Here is a 23,888-nt window from a genome sequence, read left to right as displayed (position 1 = left end):
GTCTTAACTCACCTTTAGCAAGTGCACCTCACATCAGATTTTTTCCTTGAAAAATGACTATATGAACTCCTTTAAAAAGATCACTGAGGTGCTTTAATTAAATTATTTTTATGTCCTAGAAACAGTTTAATGTAAAAATGTACACTGTTACATTTATTTGATGTGAATTTCATAGATGAAAAGTTTTGTGTGAATGGTGTGAGGAAAACTTTCTAATGCTCAAAAATTTCTCAGACCCTAATTATGTCTAATTCCTGATGAAATTAATTTTGTTTAGACTATCTGATAACAAAATAAAGAAAGCAAGTTTGAATTAAATGAAATATTGTCATTTCTTCCTCACTGAGAAATGAATGGGAATTCTTGAAGGCCCCTATGAAGAGACTGTGATCAGCAAAAATTACTCCTTTTCAGTTTTGAGTTACTATGTAAACATTTGATATAAAGAGAATCTGTTTGCTCTGTAAACAGAACATATAAAGTAGAAGATAGAAATAGAAGTGTATTTAAAAATGACTATAGATGTGGATTTTTTTTCTTGTGGTATAGCTGGGAACTTCTCCACTTCATCTAGCAGCACAATACGGACATTATTCCACCACAGAAGTACTACTCCGAGCTGGCGTAAGTAGGGATGCCAGAACCAAAGTGGACCGAACACCGCTGCATATGGCAGCTTCTGAGGGCCATGCCAGCATAGTGGAGGTTTTGCTTAAGGTATGTGTTCTCTTTTTGCACTTTGCTTTTGAAAGTAAGACCCCAAAGGCTATAAAACCATAGTGGTTTTATAAGAGGGAGAAGGGAACTAGTTTTGTTACTGACAGGGTTCTTGGACTCCTTAATCAATAGAAATTGATAAGAGGCCAGACAAGTAATTCAGGCAAGGCTTTATTAGGACTTGTGCTGTTGCACTAGGGAGCAAAAACAAGTAACAGGTTCCCTTGATTGCTTCCTGACGGGGGAGGAGTTGGTCCCTTAAATGTGGTGAGGGTAGGGGCCAATCCAGGGGTCACATGGGAGGGGTGGCTTGGGTGGGCTGCCCACCCCATTAGTGGTGCTGTATGCAGTACCCTGCTTTTACTCCCAACACCTCAGAAGTGGCAGTTGGGTTTTTGGTCTTTTTGTATCTTATTGTTCATAATTTGCCCCAACTGCACGTGCACACAGTTATTTTTAGTCCCTTATGTTAGTTTCTTTGTATTCTATTGCTGAAGGAGATGTTTGTCTAGGTGCAAGCACTGCAGCAAAGGGTCCCAGGTCCCAGCCTGTCTCAGTTTTATTGAATGTCTACTTTTCCCCCCCATGTTATCTCATTTTTTGTGTGTAAGCATTCATTTGAGTGAAAATTATCGTAAAGTGTTATTTTGTGGGGGGAAAACTTCCTCATTGCATTTTTAGTTAAGTCAGACAATTGATTTCTTAGATCTTGGTCTTTGCTGTGGTGAGGGACTACAGCTTTGTCTTACTCAACACATTTAAAATGCACATGGAAGGGAATGTTAGGCTTGAATAATTAACAAATAATACAGGTAGGGCTTTTTCTTTAATCATCTAAATGCCAAAGAGAAAATTCTGAAACAGAGTGATAGATTTAGATTTCTTAATTCTTTTGATTCTGGCCTCTAGATTAACTTATCCAAAAAACTACAATGTAAGCCACGAGTACAAATCACATGTAATTTTAGATTTTCTAGTAGCTACATTAAAAAAGTGAAAACAAAATAATTTTAATATTATATTTTATTTAACTCAGTATATATAAAATATTATAATTTCAACATGAAATCAATTTAAAAGTTATTGAGATGTTTTACATCCTCTTTTTGGTGTGAGATATTTGAATTCCAGTGTGTATTTACATGCACAGCATATCTGTATTCGGCTACACGTGTCTAGTGACGACCATAATGGATAGTGTATCTCTTGATAGATCCCTGTTAATTCATTATATAGCACTGGTTTTGAAAGCAAAGGATATTTTTGTGTAAATAAGGAGCTGGAGGGTTTTGGAAGAATGTTCATAGTTTTCCTTCACACCTTATGCCATTCTAGCCCTTCATACTCATGGCTGGATGACTGAAAAAATAATTGCTCTACTCCTAAGAAATTAGAAGGAATACAATTAGGAAAGCCAACATGATAGGAAACTGATTACGTGACAGATGTGTGGTGATTCCTGGAACGTGTAGATTATTCAACACACAAAAATAAAGAGTTGCTCATATTAGTAGCAAATTCTTGGCTTAAAGCACAGTGACTAGTATTTTCATATCAGGACTTCTTTATATTTCGTATTTTAGAAATTTCTTATTTTGAAATATTTGTATAGCATGGCGCTGATGTCAATGCAAAGGACATGTTGAAGATGACAGCTCTACATTGGGCCACAGAACACAATCATCAAGAGGTGGTGGAACTCTTAATCAAATATGGTGCTGATGTACACACACAAAGTAAATTTTGTAAAACTGCGTTTGATATTTCAATAGACAATGGGAATGAAGATTTAGCAGAGATACTACAGGTAACTTGTGGCTTTTAATTTAAGAAAATAAAAGGATCTCTGTCATATGGATGATTTGAACTATTTAGCTTGTAGTTTTTCATTTTGGACTTATTTTGGACAGTCCTATTCCTTTTTCACTTCCTCTTTGTTCATTGCTGTTCATTTTCCTAATTGTAAGACCACAGCCTTTGCATGTAACATTAGAAGATTAGATAAAGTGATTACTTTCAGTGTTTGTAAGGTTCTGAATTCCCTTCTATACATTTTAGTCTATTAATTATTTTGTTGCATGTTTGGATACCTTATGGTTTTTCAAGTCTGTTATACCTCCACTAACATTTTTTTTAGCAACCACAATCATGTCCCCTCAGTGGGTGATGTAGTCTTCATCATTCTGATTGGTTTCTTTTATTTTTCACCATCCTCAAAAAAATCTGTTTATGAACATACTTATTTATGGTTTTTGGAAAAGTTTTCCTACTAACCAACATTACTTCTCTTTTCTTTAGCTAGACAACATTGATGTAAATTTTCTCCTTTACTTATTGCCTCTTCTTGCCTATCTTGTTCTCCTTCCCAGTAGAACTCTTCTCTAAGACTATCTGAGTCTGTTGAACTTCATCTAGTTACTTAAAAGATGTTATGTGTTATGGTAAATTTTGCTGTGCTTCTTCCAATTCTTTTACTCCCAAGAGTGTAGTTGGGAGCCTAGGGTTAAGGATGGAGGACAATTAACTGGGAAGGATGTGCTTTATATAGGTAGTGTTATATATTGCTGAATATGGTAGAGAACATAATTTGATTTAAGTATTTAATTTCTGTAGCCGCAGGGCAGCAGAATATCTTTCAATTGTGTTCTATTTATATATAGAACACAGATTTTTTTTTTTGCCCCGCTGCGTGGCTTGTGGGATCTTAGTTGCCTGACCCGGGATTGAACCTATGCCCTTGGCAGTGAAAGCACAGAGTCCTAACCACTGGACCAGCAGGGAATTCACTCAACTGAGTTCTATAAAATCCTTTCAGATACCTACTTCTCACATGGGATTTCGCTGCTTTACCTAATAGGGGAACTCAGGATATAAATGCATATCTGTGATTTACCACTATACTTTCAGTAGACCATAAACAAAGATTTCCATTTGTATTATATGATTCTTAGATTGCAGGATGTTACATTGAAAGTCTGTCCTATATGTTCTGGTTATAATTCTGAAAACACTGTGGTAATTTGTCCCCTAGATTGCTATGCAGAACCAAATCAACACAAACCCAGAGAGTCCCGACACTGTGACGATACATGCTGCAACACCACAGTTTATCATTGGACCTGGAGGGGTGGTGAACCTAACAGGTCTGGTATCTTCAGAAAATTCATCCAAGGCAACAGGTATTGAGATGCATATAGGATAGCTGTTGGGATTTTATGCTTTAGTAGGTATTCATCCTTTTAAGAAAGGACTGTTGGAGAATGAGGGTAAGATTATATCAGCCACCTTGGTTTTCTTTGTTATAATTGGCAAAAAAAAATTTATGAGGCAAAATAATCTAAAGAAAGGTGATATTGCAAAATGTACTGCAATATTACCTCTCAAAAGCTAATGCTATCCAAGCTTGTTTTTCACAAAACTAATATTATCTAAGCTTCATTTAAGAGTTGAATAAAGTAAAACAGATTATCAGAAAAATTCACTAGATTAAATTCCTTAAAAATTCAAACATGTTTTCTCCTTTCTCGTAGATGAAACAGGTGTATCTGCTGTTCAATTTGGAAACTCCTCTACATCAGTATTAGCTACATTAGCTGCCTTAGCTGAAGCATCTGCTCCATTGTCCAATTCTTCAGAAACTCCAGGTTAGAAAAACAAGTCAAATGTGTACATCGAAAGTTGGAGATTCAAATATTTGCACAGGCCAGCAAGGAAATTTAAAAGACTAAAGGGGGCAGGGTTGAGGTTATAGACATTTGAGGAGAGTGGGGCAGGGCAAGGGTGCATCTCCTACTCAGCTCTAACTGATTATAGTAAAATGCTCAGTCAGTGTTGCCAGGCTCTGAGGGAAGGTAAAAATCTGGATTTTAAAAGAATATTAAATCTTGGCAATTATTTTAAATTAAAATTAAAATTAATTAAAATTAAAAACAAACTTGTGTGGTTCACAGAAAACATGTCTGTGTACCCCATTTGGCTTTGTTTTACTAGTCTGACTTTTTGTATAAATAAATAAGCTAAATATATATGAACCTGCTGTCTTTTTCATAACTTTTAATTTTTGGCAGCTCTATTAGAATGACATAAAATCTTAATGACTGACAAAACTAGGAAATAGCATACCAACAACCACCATTAAAGTGTAACTTGGGGTTAAATGATTACAAACAGTATTAATAGCTGGTTTGATAAGGTTTACCTTTATACTTAACCAAAATAATTCTTGCTGTAATTATGTAAGTAAAATATTTTTTTAATTAGGGAATTTAAAAAACTCCACAAAATTATTTTTCTTACTGCAGTTTAAGCCATTTTATTTGGACCAATGCTTATGAAAGTAAAGAATAATTTGTTGTCATTCATTATTTAATTTTTTTTTCAAAATGTGACTAAAAATAACAACAGTTCACTGCATGTTTACTGTGTGTGCTATGCACTGTGGCTGATATTTTACATGTCTCATTTAATCCTCACCAAAAAGATCGAAGGTAGATATTACTGGATTTGACTCTTCATGGTGATGATTGGATGATGTATTTTTTGGTGGTGGGAGGGGGATGGTTACTTACCTCTCTCCTTTCTCTCTCCCTCCCTCCCTCCCTCCCTCCCTCCTCCCTCCCTCCCCCTATGCCCCTCAACTAGTAATAGTAAACATTTATTCATTCTCCAGCTTCTTTAGCATTGTAATCAATGTTTGAATCTAAACCTTTATATTTGGGAGTCTTAAGATTTTTCTGAATCACTTTTGGCCATTAGCAGTTACGTGTATCATCCTATTGACATGCTGCTTTGATGACCTATGCCTGGATCTCTTCAGCACCTTTGTAATTGCATAAGTATATCGAAGAAAATTAATTTCGTTGGTGGATTTCTATTTGATCAAACTTGTAATTTTTTTGCCTTTTTAAAGTACATATCACTGGAAATTAATCTTTTCTTCAAAGTCAGCTCGAAGTTTTGACATTTAGATGTTTGACTCCACAAATTGGTCATACCAACTTCTCTAACTTCTACCTTTGAAAATGTTATGTGTGGTCTAGTCTGAGAGAATTGGCAATTTTAGTTGACTTTTATTGCATGTGACTTACAGTCTTCTGTGAGCACAATAATTTTTTCATTTCAATACTACATCATAGTGAAATCTTTCTGAAGGTATTTTAAGAGCTTGAATTAAGTTAAAATTCAGGTGAGTACATTGCCACCAGTATAAACAACTCAGCTAAGGTGTGTAATCACATAAAGAAATATCTTCTCACAGGTCAGTTTGCACATGCTCAGTCAAGTTATTTATTTCTCTGCCTCTTGGCCATCCAGTTTCTTTTAACATCATTTGTCAGACTCATCCTGATTTAGAGATGTTTATATGTTTTTTCAAGGACATCTCAGGATCTGGGAAATAAAGTAGTACTCCCATTTTATATATGATGAAATTGAGGTTTGCAGAGGTTAAATAATTTTGTCCAAAGTAGCATGCTATTAAGTGGTGAAAGGAAGTTTGTGCTCAAGGTCTGACTGATTCCAAAGTTGTGTGTCTGTGACCACTAAATACACTGTTTCTTCTATGCAGTTTCTTCAGGTGATCAGTGGATGAGTCTCTTCTAGAATGTTTATAATTTGGTTTGTGATAGGACTAAATATTTGTGTAATCATCACTTTGTCTTATATGAAACAAAAGCATCACTATTGCTAGTTTTACTTCTGAGGTGTATCTTTTGGAGCAGTCTTTTGAAATAAATGTTCTCCTGTTTGCCCTTTTTAAATGAAAAACAAAATATAAGAACCATCAGGACACTAATTGGTACTGCTCTTATTCTTTTCTTTTATTGGCTAAGTACTACAGTAAACACATCTTCTGATAATAAATAGCCAGTGTAGCTGCAAATGGACTGCATTTGAAATGGTAGCTAGCTGGCTGACATGGTCCTGTATATATAGAGGGGAGGTACTTATGATAGTCTAGGATACCATGCTGTTTCATTTGAACTATGGCTTTAAATAGTTCTTTCATGTTTACGTTAGGACTATCTTTGACATATAAAACAAATCTTAATGTTAGTCCAATGGGAACATCATAAAGGAAATCCATCTAGTATAATGCTTTCATTGTGAAACCAAATGATACCTCTGTCTTGATGTTACAAGCAAATATAACTTCAGATTGTCAATGTTTGATGGTTGAATTGCTTCCTTACTAGCATTTTTTATGTGAATATTTCCAGTTTTATTCTTTTCTCATAAACCTTTATTTTTCCAAGCATTTAACTTGTTTGATTAAATTTTTAATCTCCATGTATAGTTTTCATGATTCTTTGTCTGTTTGATAGAAGTACAAAATCTCAGTATACACTGAAGAGTTTGTTGCTAATGTTCATTTTTATTTAATTGGTTTTTTGGGAGTTTTAATTTCAGTTCCTGAGCCCACAGGCCTATGCTAATGTGCATAATTATATTAAATAATCATTAGGTCTATCTAGGTCCAGGCCAGGCCAGAAAAACATGATGAAACGCTTGATGTAAGTCATAAATTTAACTTGGCATAATGAATTATAGAAAAATAATGATTAATATGTATAGGGTTCTTGCTATAAGCTTGTTATTATGCTAAGTGCTTTACCTGTATTATCTCATCTCTCAATAGTCATCTGAATTAAGATACTATCATTGACCATTGACTGAGGTTTAGTTTTCAGCTCTGAGGTGTCAGAAATATTTTATTAATATATCCTGAGTTAATATAAGGGACTACTCACACTCAGCAAACTCATAAGTAAGTGATACATAAATCAAAATACTAAGTTATTTATTTTTAATTTCTTTTTAAGGGAGGATACAACTGTCTTTTGATACATGAAAGTACCTTACTCATTTTGGAAACAAATCAGTGAAAAAATTTACAGCCTTTAAAAGTATGCAGACGCAGTTTTCAAGATACTTGTTTAAAACATCCTTCATAATTTTGGAGTGGAATAATTCAGGAGAAGTATCAGGCAGCTCTAACATTAATATAATAATTGTCCTCTTTTACATTATTATTATTATTTTTAACATCTTTATTGGAATATAATTGCTTTACAGTGGTGTGTTAGTGTCTGCTTTATAACAGAGTGAATCAGCTATATGTATACATATATCCCCATATCTCCTCCCTCTTGTGTCTCCCTCCCACCCTCCCTATCCCAACCCTCTAGGTGGTCACAAAGCACTGAGCTGATCTCCTGTGCTATGTGACTGCTTCCCACTAGCTATCTATTTTACATTTGGTATTGTATATAAGTCCATGCCACTCTTTCACTTCATCCCAGTTTACCCCTCCCCCTCCCCGTGTCCTCAAGTCCATTCTCTACGTCTGCATCTTTATTCCTGTCCTGCCCCTGGGTTCTTCAAACAAACTAGTAGAATTTTTGCTTGGTAATAGTTGGAAATTATCTTGTTAATTTATGTACCCAATGATTAGAAGGCTGTGTTACTTTAAATATTCTGTGATTCAAGTTTTCTACTAATTTGAACTCCTCTCAATTAGTTTGAATTAATATGATAATATCAACAAGAGCAGCATTCTTAAATTTTGTGTGAATCAGAGTCACCTTCTCAACAATCATTTGCCCCAGTTCTACCCCAGTGGATTCTGATTCAGTAAGTTTAGGGTGGGGCCCTGACATCCATATTTTTAACATGCTCTCAAAATTGATCCTATGGCACACCAAAATTTAAGAATTTGACCCAAATTTTAAAAGTTCTATTTCTTACTACTAATAGATTGTATAGTAAATATCTAAAGATTGTGAGTGTACTACAGCAAAGATTTGCTTGAATAATATATATTTCTTATTTATTTCATTTTTATGTGTAATTTAATATTTATTCAACTGTTTATGGGGTGCATAGGTGAATCTCTACTAAGGAAAAGATGTGGGAGAGAGGAATGGCTTTCTTAATAGCTTTAATAGTTGAGTATATCTGTATGCCTGCTATTTAATCTTTTTAAGGACTGAGTAATTAAGGAGCAGGCTTCAGGTAATTAGGATATAATTAAAACAAAAATGTGATTGTCAAAACCACATTTCTCAAATTGAGATGAGAAGAATGTTATCATGCTGAGAACTTTAAATATAAAACAATAATTATTCACTGCCCACAGTCTGTAGATCCGGTAGGGCTTATGTATCTCTAACTTAATGTGCCTCTTTAAGTTTTCCCTTATTTATACATACTGTTATCTAACACACTGATTTCTGCTCACATTAGAGACAATTTTTAGATTATGGCAACTCCTATGAAATTTTATCTCTAACAGGTGCTGATTGGTAAGCTTTGATAAAATTTTGATTTAAAGAAAATTAATATTACTGACCTCTTTATAAAACACATGTATACTGTTTCAGGGAAGTAAATGTGGTTATCTGTTTGAACTAAGGGAATGTATTTCTTTTTCATCTTTTAAATTACCTCTAAGTTAAGAAAGTATCTACCATATTTGCTGGAAGTTCCCTTCATTATGCTTGATAATTTTAGGAATTATGTTTTTCTTTTGGTTGATATTTCACCTTCTAATACCAAATGAGTCGAATTTGCAGTCTAGTTTCGGTTCATTTTTTTTCTCTTTGGTATTTGGGTTCTTTTGCTTTATTTGATTTGTCACAGTAGTTGCCTGGCCAGGTAGGAAATTTAACATCAGAAAATAATGTACAAGTTCTATATGTTCAGACACAACAGAACATTTCAGTTGACTGGGAAGATGTGCAGAGGTTCCATTAAAATATACTTTGTTATTTTTTTCTTATGCTCATTTCACTAATTTTGGAAAAAGCAATCATCTTCCTGAAACGTACATAGTTGAAGTGTTCTCATAGTATATTTGCCTGTGCATGAAACTAAAGGGATTAAACATTGTGACTGCTGATTTCTTTATTTTTGGCCAGCCTATATGCTTTAAGGTACCTGAGCATGTATTCTACACTAAGTTTTATGCCTGCTATGTGCAGAAAACAAAATTTTGAGCTACCCATGAGTGACTGCTTCCCTATGCTATTTTTCTGTATTAGTTTCTGAGCCATCAGAACTTACAAATGGCTACAGATACTATACATCAGGGAGGTTTTGTTTCCTTTCAGGGTTTTAAGCTTGGAGCTTAGATGTCCCTACTTCAGAAGTAGAATGACTAGGCAGCTCTTTTGGAGCCAGCTTGTAGCTACTATTTTTCCAAAAAAATGGTTAACACATTTGAAATTTAGTATTCCAATCTAGGAATGGAGGAGGGAAATTGAAGTCAGGGAAAAGGTGAGGGAAGAGTTATAGTTAGTAGGAACATATAATCTTGTTAGAGAAATGAGAAATAAACAGGTGAAAAGTTAGGATAGGTTAAAATGTTTTAAAATTGTTCTATAAGAGATTTATTTAAAAATTATACAGTTACTATAGTTCTTCAGAGGACAAAAATTACTTTTAGCTGGAGCTGGGGCATGGGGCTAGGGGAGTGGGGTGAGGTTGAGTTGTACCTTAAAGAATGAATGGGATTTAAGGATTTAGAAAGATAAGAACTCATTTCAAGTTATTCCATTTTGGAAGGTATTCCAGAATGAAGATACAAAAAAGTAAATGTTTTCTTTTGGGGATTGCAGCTGCCTTTTTCCTCATAAGAAAACCACCACTTTGTAGTACACTGTTAATAAACAGAGGCAATCTTGTTATCCTATTTTTCTACCAAAGCTTACACGCCAGTCTGTTACAGGTGTTTCCTATTTGGAAAATCAAAATTCCAGGAAGCTCTCACCCTTACTCTCTCTTCTTGCTTAAAGAACAAAATAAAAATATACAAATAATAAAAATTCATGGAGGGATATATCATGCTTATGTTAAAGGAATAACTCAAAACTGTTCTTGAGCTAAATTTTCCACATATTGGTTTACAAATAGCTGTTCATTTACAATTAGAAAAATATTATTTATTCATTCATTGAACAGATTTTTGTTGAATATCTCTTATGTTCTGGTAAACAATCATATACAGTCCCAACCTTTGTGGAACACGTTGTCTTTCAGTAGAATGAGATATTAAAGTTATTCACTAAGATAAATACTTGTGATTCGTGGTATATATAAAGAATACAGGATTTTGACCAAGTTGGTGAGTCTTTCTAGAAGAGACATTTAAACTAAAGACTAAGTAGGAATTAGTGGAGCAAAGCTTGGGGGAAGAACATTTTAGGAAGGAGGACACGTGTGAAGCTTTTGAGGCAGGAAAGCTTGTCCTTTCAGAGGACTCAGAGACCAGCGTGGCCGAATTCAGCAAGTGGGAGAGTAACTCACGGTAATTGAAGGTAAGATTATATAGGACTTTTAAAATGATTACTTTGGTGGGCTCTGGAAGGGACTTTAGTTAGGAGTCTAATTCAGTCACCTGGGGAAGAAATGATGGTAGCATGGATTAGGATTTGGCAAAGAGATGATAAGAAGTGAATAGATTTGAGAGTTATTTGGATGTAGAATCAGAAGTTAAAATTGGTTGGATGTAGGCCTTACATCTGCAGTGTAGTTTAGTCCTTATGAAACTCTCATAAAACTATTTTATGGCTCTAGCCTGCAGTCTTATATTGATTTTACATTGCTTAGCCTTATTCTTTCTTGCGGCCCAGCTATGTAATCCCATTAAATGGACATCTGTGACTACCCTTCTTTCTATCTTTAGAGCAACTTCAGCTAATTGTTAATAAGGTGGTTTTTTCCAAAGGTATAATGCATCTGGTGGCTGTTTCCCTCCTTTCTCCTAATAGTGAAATTTGAGTCAGGTCCCCTTCGCATGTTGTTTTTTTGGTCTGTTCCTAAAGTAGATCAATAAAAGTGAGTTGGCTTTCAGGTATATGTTACTGGGCTTCATAAGACTGTTTTGTTTTTGCCTTTTTAAAAAAAATTTCAGGTTCAATTGCAGGCAGTCCTACTTTTGAAATGTTATTTTTTTCTTCAGTAAGCATAGTTTCTATTTTATTGAAATATTTATATGCATATAGAATTTTCAATCTTATAGTAACATCTCAAAGACAGTTTTTTCCTTGTCTTAGTTGACTTTTATGGCATTAAAATTCAAAAGTCATGTTGAACAAGAGGTCTCAAACATTTTCAGAGATGCTGTAGATTATCTAGGCTCTTTGTATATTACAACTTGACTTTTAAATTAGACCAATGAATATTTATTAGTTATTTTTTTATCTGGGGGTTTTATATTTGGATATATCTCTATGTATATTTTTTTAAATAACATTCTTTTTAAAGTTTTTAGGCTTTCTGTTTTATTCTTACATGTTTCAACATTTCACTGCTGGGTTGTTTTTAGGATTACTGAGGGGGTTCTTTGTTTTCTTACATAATTGGTTTCCTTATAATTTTTTCTTAAATTCCTTACCATAGCACTACTTAAAAAGAAAGCTTTTTAGATGAAAGGCAAGAACTCTCTTATCTTAATGACAGTCATTGCAAATAGTGCAAAGATGAAAGTTCTTGAGTTGTGCCTTGATTATATGTGATCTCAAAAATTTCTTACATATGATTATGTTTTTAAAAATATTTGCTACTTATAGTTAACATTCAACTATAGTGAAAATTTTTTATATGGATATTTTTTAAAAGATCAAAGCAATAGTTAATGTCTTTGAAAACCTCAGTAGTTGTTCTGTTGAATACATTACTGTTTTATGCCCTACATTTCATTTTATAATTATCTTCCTGAAATTTTCTTAAGTGCTTGGTGATAAAGCCTAATTATGGTTTAAGACAAACAAAAATGAGAGAACTCAAAACATAAAGGTTTTGCATTTTGAATATCATCTGTGGTTTGTATTGTGACCCTTGATTACCCAAATAACACAGTAACAGGGTTGCAGCCAGGCCTGTTACCATGAGTTCATCCTTGAAAACTAGGGTCCCAGTACTTATCTTGACTTTTATTTAAAAAGGAGTTTGTTTAATTAGGTCATCTCTGTATTTAGTGAATCCCTTGGTCATTGATATCCATGACATTCTGCTGGAATTTGGTAACAACTTAGTGTGTTTCAGAGTAACTGTGTATCTGAAGGGTAGCGTGACTTCAGGAGAGAATGATTTTATTTCATTACACTTTTGGTAAAGTGTTGCCTCAAATAGCACATTTCAAAAAACCATACCATTTAGAAATAGTTTTTTTGTCATTTCTTTTTTCAGAATTAGTTACATTAAAACATTTTTAAATGTTGATAGTTTTTAAAACCCATAGAAAAATTGGAGAATGAACTTTATACCTTGCATCTGTATTTCACCACCTGTTAACATCTTGCCACACCTGCATGTTCACACACACACAAACACAGACACACACTTTTATTTTGCCAAATTATCTGAAAGTAGGCTACAGACATCATGACACTTCATCCTTAAATTCTTCAGCATGTATCTACCAAGAACAGGGACAGCTTCCTACATATTCACAGTTCTTTTATGTTTCTTAAAAACATCAACATTAATTTAGTAATATTATCTGGCATATGGTCCATATTCAAGTTTCCTCAATTATCCCCAAAATGTCCTTTATAACTATTTGTTTGTTTTCACCCAGGATCCAGTCAAAGTTCACACACTGTATTCGATTATTATGTCTCTTTAGTCTCCCCCAATCTAGGACAGTCCTACTGCCTCACTTGTTCTTTATGACACTGAAAACTTTGTAGAGTTTAAGACAGTTGTCTGCAGGCTCACTCACATCTGGATTCATTTGTTTCTTAATAATTAGATTCAGGTCAAACATTTCCAGTAAGAACACAGAGATATTTTGTAATCTCCTATTGCATCACATCAGGAGTCACTTTAATTGCTGTGTAGTATTCCAGTGCATGAATCTACCACAGTTTATTTATTCTTTCTACTTTTGACAGATATCTGATTTGTTTCAAGTTTTTGACTATTATGAGTAAAGCTGCTATGTGTAGTGTTTTGGGATCAGTAGTTGGACATAGGATTGCTTGTGGGAAAGGATTTTGGCAATTTCTTTACCTAGGCAAGACCTCGAGTGCTGTGTTCAGCTGCCAGAATCCTCTCTGAACCTTTCATAAAACATTGAGAACATAGTTTTGAATTTTATTTATGTAAATGTTAATATATTTTTTCATAGCCTACAGTACCAGATCTATTTGCCACTTATTATGAAGGCAGCCCTTGATCACACAATCCAAAAAGGGAATACTGTTTATTCTCTCTACTTGAAGAATACAAATTTCCATGTTTTGCTGGATAGGAAATGTATATCAACTCATATATGTAAATTTGAATGGAGTATAACCACATACAATATTTTCTTTTTTGGATTGTGGAATCTTATTAAGCTGGCATAACCTTTGTCATATCTGTGACCTTAGGAGAGCTTCTAAATTTCGAACCTCATAGAACTAAATGAAGATAGTTTATTTAAACATGTGCATGCATAGATAGTTGGAACTCACTTATTGTAAATCGTGGGACTTGTAGTCAACTGTTTACATAGGTATATACAACACCACTGGAGACTGAATTTAAAAACCATGTAAAAGCTTTTCTGTATAAGAAAGAAGTAAGGACAGCAAAGGTAGCAGAGCAAAAATAAACTTCTGTTCATACTTTTATATATGTTCACTGATTTTTACATATATATATTTTTTTCCAGTAGTGGCTACGGAGGAAGTAGTTACTGCAGAATCTGTGGATGGTGCAATTCAGCAAGTAGTTAGTTCAGGGGGTCAGCAAGTCATCACAATAGTTACAGATGGAATTCAGCTTGGAAATTTGCACTCCATTCCAACCAGCGGAATAGGTCAGCCCATCATTGTGACTATGCCAGATGGACAACAAGGTTGGTAGAAGGCATTTCCATAAAATTTGTATTTATTCTTAATCCTCAGGAAATTGTGACATGTTTTTCAAAGCATTTATTTTTGCCTTAAATTTTGTTTTTATAACCTTTTGCAGCAGACTTAATTGCCTAGTTTTATTTGCTTAGGCTACTGTTAAAATTAGCTTGCTTTCTGAGTGTATACTAGGTAGAAAGAGGAATTGGCCCCAAAGTATTCTGGTTGGAAAATGAGCTTAAATAAATAATTCAAAATCAGTATTGGACAATACTTTCCTAAGCCATTTAATACAATTCAGATATCATACGGGCTTTTAAAAACACCATGTGAAAAAAGCTACTTAAAAAGAAGTTGGACTTAGGAGTTATGGTAGGAACATAGTGACAACTTTTAGCAGCTTTGTTGATAATTGTCCCAATTTTTTCCTTTTGAGTAATAAGAGAGTAGTAATAAGATAGATGAAACATAAGCCCCAGTTTCATGTTTAGTGAAACTAAAAGACTGAGAAAACCACAAAATTCCATATTTTAAGTGCTTGCCAAAGAACATCTTAAGATCTAAGCCAGGGCAGTAGAACCCTCAGGGAAACCCCCAGTCGTGCATCAAGAAAAGAGGTTGAGCTCAGAAATCAGCAATAAATATATACTTCCAGTAAGAGAGGGCCCAATCTGAGTAGGAAGTGCTGCAAGTAGGATTAAGATAGACTAGAGCATGAAAGCTGGAAGAAGCAGAAAGAGAAGGTGCAGAAAGTTCCTATCTGAACAAGTATCACCCTGTACCCAGTACTCCGTACCCCCCCTACCAAAAAAAAGTATGTGCACACATAACCTTTTAGAAAACAACTAGAATTGCAGAGACCAAGCCTCTTCATGGCCTGTGAAGGTATTAGGGAAGGGAAGGGCTGGAGGTACAAGTTCTCCTAAACCAGGTTTGGTTTAGAGTGATAGTGGAGGTATGGCCCTGCAGAGAGACCAGGTCTCAAAGAACGATTTTGTTGCCATAGCAGTGGAGGAGGAAACCCTTGACCTGTGGAGCCTGGGAGGCTTTTCTCACCACTATTCAGAAATCTCCTGCTGGTGGTCCAAGATTTGGATCAAGCCCAGGTACTTTCACAAAGCTTTAAAGAACTAATTCTAATTATATAGAAAAGAAGAAACTTTCAAGGTATTTGTTTTAAGCAGATATAACATTGTTTCAAAAACCTGGCATTATACACACAGTCTAATCTCATTGATGAACAAATGGAAAGAAACTCATGTTTTTGGATAGGATGGCTCACTATTATAAAGCTCTCAATTCTTCCTGAGTTAATTTATAAATGTAATGAGACAGGAAAAAAAGACTGTATTAGTTTGCTAGGGCTGCCATAGCAAACTACCACAGACTGGGTGACTTAACAGAAGTTTATCTTCTCACAGTGCTGGAAGGTGGAAGTCCAAGATCAAGGTGTTGGCAGGTTTGGTTTCTTCTGAGGCCTTTATCCTTGGCTTGCAAATGGCCGCCTTCTTGCTGTGTCCTTATATAGTCATCCTTCAGTCTGTGTGTATTGTCTGCGACCTAACCTCTTATAAGGACACCAGTCATATTGGATTAGGACCCACTTAAATGACCTCATTTTGGACTTCCCTTGTGGCACAGTGGTTAAGAATCTGCCTGCCAATGCAAGGGACATGGGTTCGACCCCTGGTCGGGGAAGATCCCACATGCCATGGAGCAACTAAGCCCATGCACCAAAACTACTGAGCCTGTGCTCTAGAGCCCACAAGCCACAACTACCAGAGCCTGCGTGCCTAGAGCCCATGCTCTGCAGCAAGAGAAGCCACCACAATGAGAGAAGCCTGTGCACTGCAACGAAGAGTTGCCCCCACTCGCCACAGCTAGAGAAAGTCTGTGCACAGCAACAAAGACCCAACGCAGTCAAAAATAAAACCAAAATCTCATTTTACCTTTTTAACCTATTTAAAAGCCCTATCTCCAAATACATTTTGAGGTACTGGGGGTTAGGACTTAAAACATTTGAATTTTGAGGGGGACACAATTCAAGCCATAACAAAGACCAATAGGTCTTTTTCTGGAATAGCCAAACAGATTCTGAAGTTTATTTTGATGGAGGAGGAGGGAAGAAGAATAAGGATAACTGGAAAAGAAGAGCAATGAGAGGAACCTATTGAATATTAAAATAAACTTTTAAAGCTTTCATAATTTAAAAATTATAACTGGCAAATGAATGTATAGACTATGTAGATAGTCCAGTGAAACAGCTATAATTCTCAGTTCTTCTTGAGTGAATTTATAAGTGTAATGTAATGTGGTATGAGTTAAAAGAAATACTTTAATTCTCAATATTTCTAATGTTTTTAATTACATTGTACTAAATAAATAATAGTTTTACTATTTTTTCATTTGTTTACATTTATAAATGACAGTAGGAGAGTTTTTAATGTTTTGAAAACATTAAAGACTGTAGGACAGTTGTAATTTTTCCCATTGATGATTAAGATTGTTTTGCATAGTTTTAGCTTGCACAGTCATGTTTATGTTCCCGCACTGGTATGCAAAGCAAGGAGAGCCTCTCGCTCTCTGTATATTTACATTTATGTAAAGAGATACTAAAAATTGGGACAGTCTAACAACCTGGTGGAAAAACAAGCAAAGATTATAAACAGACATTGTTCATAATTGTGTATCCTCACAGTGGAATATAATGCAGCTAAATGAAAGAAAGCTCTCTGTGTTGGTGAAAGGTACCCTAGATATATGGAGTGAAAAAAGCAGACACAGAATGATGTAACTATCTTATATATGTTTGAATGTATGTTTTGTATGTATGCTACCTTTTGTGTAAGAGGGAGAAAAAGGAGAATGTATATTCATGTTTGTTTTTACATAAATGAACACAAGAACAATGTATAAGCAACCAGTTAAAGTATCTGTTTTAGCAAGGGTAAAGTCAGACCTCTCAAAATATGCTTGTTAAGTATTATTTTGATTTTGAGCCAATGAATGTATTATCTATAAAATTAAAATAAATAAGTAGGTACCTTAAACAATAAGTAGTTTTCAGTAAATAGACAAGAAGTTGAAGACAAATATGGACATTTCTCATAAAAAGCAAATCAGTGTTTTGAAATTATTGTTTTGGGAATATATTTATTTTAGATGAGTTGCATCAACAATCTCAAGACTAGTTTTAATTCTTCTAAACCTATCTGTAAATGAAGTAATGTGTACATTTTTTCATTTTAGTATTAACAGTACCAGCAACAGACATTGCTGAAGAAACTGTTATAAGTGAAGAACCACCAGCCAAGAGACAATGTATTGAAATAATTGAAAACCGGGTGGAGTCTGCAGAAATAGAAGTAAGGAGTCTTTTACCCGGTGTGTTTTGCTGCAGTCATCCAAAATAAATTCCATTTGCTTTTCTTTCTTTTTTTTTTGTCTTTTATATTTATTACTGACAGTATTGTTTTGATATAGAATGAGTACTTTTTTGTCTAATTATTTTGCCTTATCCATATAGCAAGCCTTCAATAAATAAATATTGAATGAATGAATGAATGAGTAAAGAATTTGTTTGTAACAAAGTCTGTCATCATGGTAACATTGGAATGTCTTTTGTTCTTGTACTGCATCCTTTATTTTCTATTAAATTTACATACATCATTCTCCCAAGTCACTAAAGGGAACGTCACTATATATTGACTAAAAACATTTTTTTCTTTCAAAAGTGAAAGGCAAATACCTATTTGGGCTGGAAAATTCTCTTAAAGAATGTTGAAGTTTGTCAGCTGAGTTATTTTGTAAAAAGCCATACGTAATGCTTATTTCACTATTAAGTCCCTTAAGGAAATTAAATTTAGACTAACTTGATAGGATTCACCTTCTGTTCCCTCTGCCAAACTAGTTTGTAATTGTAAACTAGTTTGTAAGTGTAACCAAACCATAGTTATTACCTCACAGAATTTTTTCTCACATGACTGTAAATAGTTGTTTTCCAAAGTTGATATTAACTTATATCAAATGAAAATAAGATCATTCTTGAATAACTTTGAAAGAGCAACTGCAGTGTAAAGAATTGGACTTGAAATTAAATGAGTTGGATTTGAATCCCACCTCTTGCCCCTCCCTATTAGCTTTGAGGCAAGTTATCTTACCTTTCTGAGTTCCTGTTTTATTTTCTCCCAAACTGGAATTTAAGATAACAATATCTGTATTTTGGGTTTTTTATGAGAGTTGAAAAAGTCAGCATACTCATTATATACACATTCATAATATCTAATATGTGTGAATAGTAAATGTTGGTGAATATTTAGGAATTCTTTGTTATCATAGAAAAGAGAGGATTTTTAAAAATGCCACCTAAAGGCAACATAATTCTGACTGAGGACAATTAGAAAATATCCTTGCCCAAATTCGTTTACATGTGAGACTGGTACATCTTTGGCCACCATCTCAAAGGACATATTATTGAGTTAAGAAGAATTTGATTCATGGTTTAACCAGAATGTTTGATAAAATTATGACTTTAATTATTGATGGTGAGTTGTTTTATTTCTTCAAAATTTAAAGTGATATTGAGTACACTGAAGTTTTTATAAACTAACCATTTATTTCATTGAATGGTGGTATCAGTATACTTATTATTTAAAAATCTTTAATGTCTTTTACTGATAAATCAGTTGATCTTTTTTTCTGGCATATAAGGTGAGAAAGATTTTGTCATGTACTTTGCTTTAACTATTTAATAAAACATTTTAAAATTACTTGAATTTTTAATTGAACATAAACTGACTCAATTCAACATTTCTTTTAATTGAAGTATAGTGGATTTATGGCAATTCAGCATTTTCAAAATGATGAATGTGCAGGCTGTACCTTTATTTACCTAACAACCAGTGAGAATTGCTGTTTTCATCAAAGATCAACCTAATTCCACTCTTACAGTCTTTCAGAGACCAAGGAGAATAATCACAAATAACAAGAAAGTATGAATTGAGGTATATAAATTAACTAGAACCAAGGAGATTAGAACTTCAAGGAGATGGAATTTTAGCTTGATATAAAGAACTTCACGAGTTAGTTTTAGCTTAATTTTAGTAATTAGAGCTTTCTGGTAATGGAAGTCTTATTCTCCATCACTGGAAATGTTCAAGCCAAAGCTGCACGATGTTAGAGCTATTACAGAGAGACTTTGAAGCATATAGTTAGTAGAGATGGTAGAGGTGGGCGATACAGAATGAAGAGAGACCTCCAATGTTTTCTAAAACCAGGTAATCATTTCCTTATAGTACATAAGTAGTTCTTTTGATTTTATTTTCTGAGGTGACCAATAGAGTTATCTTGGGGGTATACTGTTATACTCCTTTCTAAGTGACTGCTTAGCCATTAACCCAAAAAGTTTCTCTAAAGCAGTGCTTCTCAACTGGAGCAATTTTGACCCCAGGGGACATTTGGCAATGTCTGGATACATTTCGGGTTGTCACAATGAGGGACATGCCACTGACATTTAGTGGATAGAGGCTGGGGATGCTGCTAAACCCTATACACATCCTACAATGTGTGTTTTGCCGTTCAGTTCTGCAGTTGTAGTAGGAAAGCAGCCACGGGCAATTTGGAAATGAGCAGGTACGGCTGTATTTCAGTAAAACTTTATAAAAGCAGGATCATACACCCTGCCTAGTTTCTCTCTTTTTAAGAAAAACATTTAATGGTCAAGAATATGAGTCTGGAAGCCGATTTAGGTTTGAATGATCATTTTCTGAGTGTGATTGGTCAAGTTATTTAGCCTTTCAAGGCTTGGCTTCCCCATCAGTAAAAAGGGGAGAATAATAGCATTATTATTATATTATATATAGATATAGATATAGAATTCCTTATATATATATATATATATATAATCAATCACTCTCACATTTGGTGGACCCATGGGAAAAATAAACGTTAGCTCTAGCTTCATTCCCAGCATGGGGAAGGTAGTGGGATCACAGAAAGACAGGAGTATTATCCATGTTCCTCCTTGTGGACCATGTGAATAGTGGAGGGTAGGGAATCTTTTGGTGTTTACAATGGACAAGGGTCTAGGAGGCAGTGGAAGAGACCACAGCATCCTCTTTCCCAGCAAGCTGCTTACCCCTCGCCTTTACCTTCAGTTCTCTCTTTTAAGTGTCTTGTCCAGTGTGAACCTGGCCTCTTTTTGTCATTAGTAGTCCTACCCTCAGCCCCCACGCCAAGCAGAAGGCCTGGGCTTCTGTAATGAGGTTGAGCTTGGACCTGGGCAAGTTGAGTTTTTGTCCATGTGCTTACTAGAGGTATGGGAAAGGAATCTTTGAAGTGTTTTCCCTTAGGCAACCATATTGGGGCAGAGTGAGGAGAGGAGAAAGAATACCACTTACATTGGACCAGATTTGTGTTTTTCCTCTCAATTTATTTAGGAATTTAATACATAGATTTTACAGCATATAATATAATGAATCACAGTAGAGAAATTCGTATTTTATTGATTTGTAAGATGGTACAATTTAGGAAGCATTAATCTAGGCCAGCACTCTTCATTTTAAAGATGAGGAATCTTGCTTGCTATCATAGGGAAAGATAGTTTTATTTATTATTTTTTAAATAAAAATGTATTTATTTATTTATTTTTGGCTGTGTTGAGTCTTCGTTGCTGCGTGCGAGCTTTCTCTAGTTGCAGTGAGTGGGGGCTACTCGTTGCGGTGTGCAGGCGTCCCATTACGGTGGCTTCTCTTGTTGTGGAGTGCAGGCTCTAGGAGTGCGGGCTTCAGTAGTTGTGGCACAAGGGTTCAGTAGTTGTGGGTCGTGGGCTCTATAGAGCGCAGGCTCGGTAGTTGTGGTGCATAGGCTTAGGTGCTCCATGGCATGTGGGATCTTCCTGGACCAGGGCTTGAACCCGTGTCCCCTGCATTGGCAGGCGGATTCTTAACCACTGTGCCACCACGGAAGTCCCAGGAAAGATAGTTTTAAAGCAGTAATATTAGAACCTCATAACCCTGACTCCTTATTGTATTACCACGAGAAAGCTACATTGTCTCTGAGCATCATTTTCCTCATCTGTACAATGGGCATAATGTCTATCTTAGAGACATGTTATTGGAAATCATCTTGTTTATATATATATAATGGGTGCTCAATAAATATTATTTTTTTAAATAATTAGTAGCTTTTTAACATCACAGATAAAGGTGTGAAGAGGTATGGTGTTATATTTCCCTGTTAAAGTTCTTCACAAGTTTTTGTAGTATGTATAAAAGTACAGGTACCCAATTTGGGTTCATTATGTTAGTCTTATTTCTAATTAGAAAATAATTTCCTTGAGGTCAGAAACTAATCTGTATCTCGTAGTGTGGAGCTCGAAATTAGGACTTTAATTATAAGGGAATTGGTGAAAAAGGCAAGATGCCTCAAAAATACCAATACGTGGCTATTTTTAGCTACTACAAATTTTTTTATTTGAAAGATGCATGCTTGTATGTGTTATTGTATTTGTGCAACAATTGAAAAAATACTTTTTTTTTAAATTAGGAGAGAGAAGCTCTTCAGAAACAGCTGGATGAAGCTAATCGAGAAGCACAAAAATATCGACAGCAACTTCTAAAGAAAGAACAGGAAGCAGAGGCCTACAGACAGAAATTAGAAGCTATGACTCGTCTTCAGACTAATAAAGAAGCTGTTTAATTGAAATGAACATATAGTTTGAGTTTACTTTTGGTCAAGAAAGAATACAGTCTTGAACTGCACCCAGTAAGGTGCAGTCATGGGAAGACAGGATAATAAAAGAGACTGCAGCTTGATAATTGGACTTAAGCCATGAGCTCTGAATTCTTGTAACATAAAACTTTACTTTAGAAGTTGTGAAATGTATTTAAAACTGAATTCTGTAAATAGTTTTTTTTTTACAGTTCCAAATGAGTTGATAAAGATTGTTGAAAAGATCCCAAAACACAATAAGCCACTGTTTTTTGTGAATTCTTTTTGATTTTAGTACAAACCTTAATTTCTCAGAAACAGAACAGTTTTAAGGGTGATCGTTGTTGATTAGACCAAATGTTGTGTAATAATTATGTGGTGGACTGATGCTGGAATTGCTCCTGTAGGTATAAACTTCTATATCAAGAGAAGATTTCTCCCAGGAAATCTTGTACAGCTTTAAGTTGTCTCAGATTCTCTGAAAACATTTTTTAGAAAGCAAATTTTTATATTTGTTCAATTTCAGCTATACCCAAGTAGATTTACATGTATATGAAGCAAATATTTTTAAAACTTTCGTTTGTACATATTCTGCATGTTTTATAATTTCAAAATGTATCACTTGCATCGGTATTTTTCCCACAAAGATGATGAAAGTTACTAGGAAAGAAAGAAACCCTTTTATTCTATAGGTCATTGAAACTAAGTAAGCTAGCAGCTGGTTTTATTGGAACGACAATGTTCTTGGAAGGAGCAGCTTACAAGATACCTTGAATTTGCAAACTGCAAAATCTATGCTTTTTTGAAAATTTCATAGTGGGGACGTGAAACTATTCTGTGCCTTCCATCATGATTTCCACATGAAAGCACTTTAAGGCACTGGATTTTAAGATAATGTTTTCAGAAAACTCAAAGCATATGGGTTTCTGAAATATTTCATGGACTCATTTCCCCCCCCAGGAAATTTTTCTTATGGAAAAAAATTGCTTTTGTATGTAGAACAGGAACTTTTTGTACTACGGTGATGCTATAGATATGTCTAACGTAACTTTTACTTTCCCTGTGAAAGCTGTATGTCTGTGCTGTGACTGGCTTTCATCACAATATTGTTCAATTCCACAATGTATGGACATTAAACTCTGACATAGTGTTCCTTCTTTTTTGTAAACATAACTTCAAGTCCTTTTTCTTGTTTTATTTTTTAATGTTTTATTGCTTTATGAAAATGTTTAACCCTGCGACCCTTCTAGATTACATATACTGTATAAAGAAGCAATTACCCTTAAAACTGTACTCTGCCCTACTTTTCTATTTTACAATTAAATATCTTTTCCACATACGTTCAGTGTAGACTTATATTTTGACCACATTTTATTCACACATTAAAAAGTTTGTTCTGTGTATTAGTGCCATATTCCACATTTGAAAATATTATAAATTCTTCACACAGTCTTAAAAGTATCTAAAACTGGGTTTTACAAATGCCAAGTCATATTTTCAGTTGCATGAAGCTGCTCTTCTGTGTCTCTTTTTTAGTGCGTTAGTGCATTTATGGATTTGTTATTTTAGGAAGGGTGCCCTAAGGTATGCAGTGTCATAGAGTGGAGCAGGGGCAGCATG

At 34.6% G+C, this 23,888-nt stretch overlaps 1 protein-coding gene across 5 annotated transcripts in view; it reads left to right on the top strand.

The window, feature by feature from the left end:
• The window catches only part of GABPB1 (GA binding protein transcription factor subunit beta 1), a 67,169-nt gene extending 43,562 nt beyond the window's left edge, over window positions 1-23,607 (top strand). Inside the window, exons 3-9 of one of the 5 annotated variants that reach the window (XM_059057912.2) lie at window positions 550-717; window positions 2,330-2,524; window positions 3,749-3,860; window positions 4,248-4,361; window positions 14,378-14,563; window positions 17,808-17,923; window positions 22,104-23,607. In XM_059057912.2, coding sequence (XP_058913895.1) covers window positions 550-717; window positions 2,330-2,524; window positions 3,749-3,860; window positions 4,248-4,361; window positions 14,378-14,563; window positions 17,808-17,923; window positions 22,104-22,256 — 1,044 coding nt within the window. In that variant the 3' untranslated portion in view covers window positions 22,257-23,607. Of the gene's footprint in view, window positions 1-549; window positions 718-2,329; window positions 2,525-3,748; window positions 3,897-4,247; window positions 4,362-14,377; window positions 14,564-17,807; window positions 17,972-22,103 lie in introns of those variants that run through there. The other 4 variants (XM_059057911.2, XM_059057910.2, XM_059057913.2 and 1 more) reach the window with 4 other exon arrangements.
• Window positions 23,608-23,888: the final 281 nt, after the last annotated feature.

This window comes from Kogia breviceps, chromosome 3 (assembly GCF_026419965.1).
Source record: "Kogia breviceps isolate mKogBre1 chromosome 3, mKogBre1 haplotype 1, whole genome shotgun sequence".
NCBI classification, from domain to species: domain Eukaryota; kingdom Metazoa; phylum Chordata; class Mammalia; order Artiodactyla; family Physeteridae; genus Kogia; species Kogia breviceps.
This window is presented reverse-complemented; position numbering and strand designations above follow the sequence as displayed.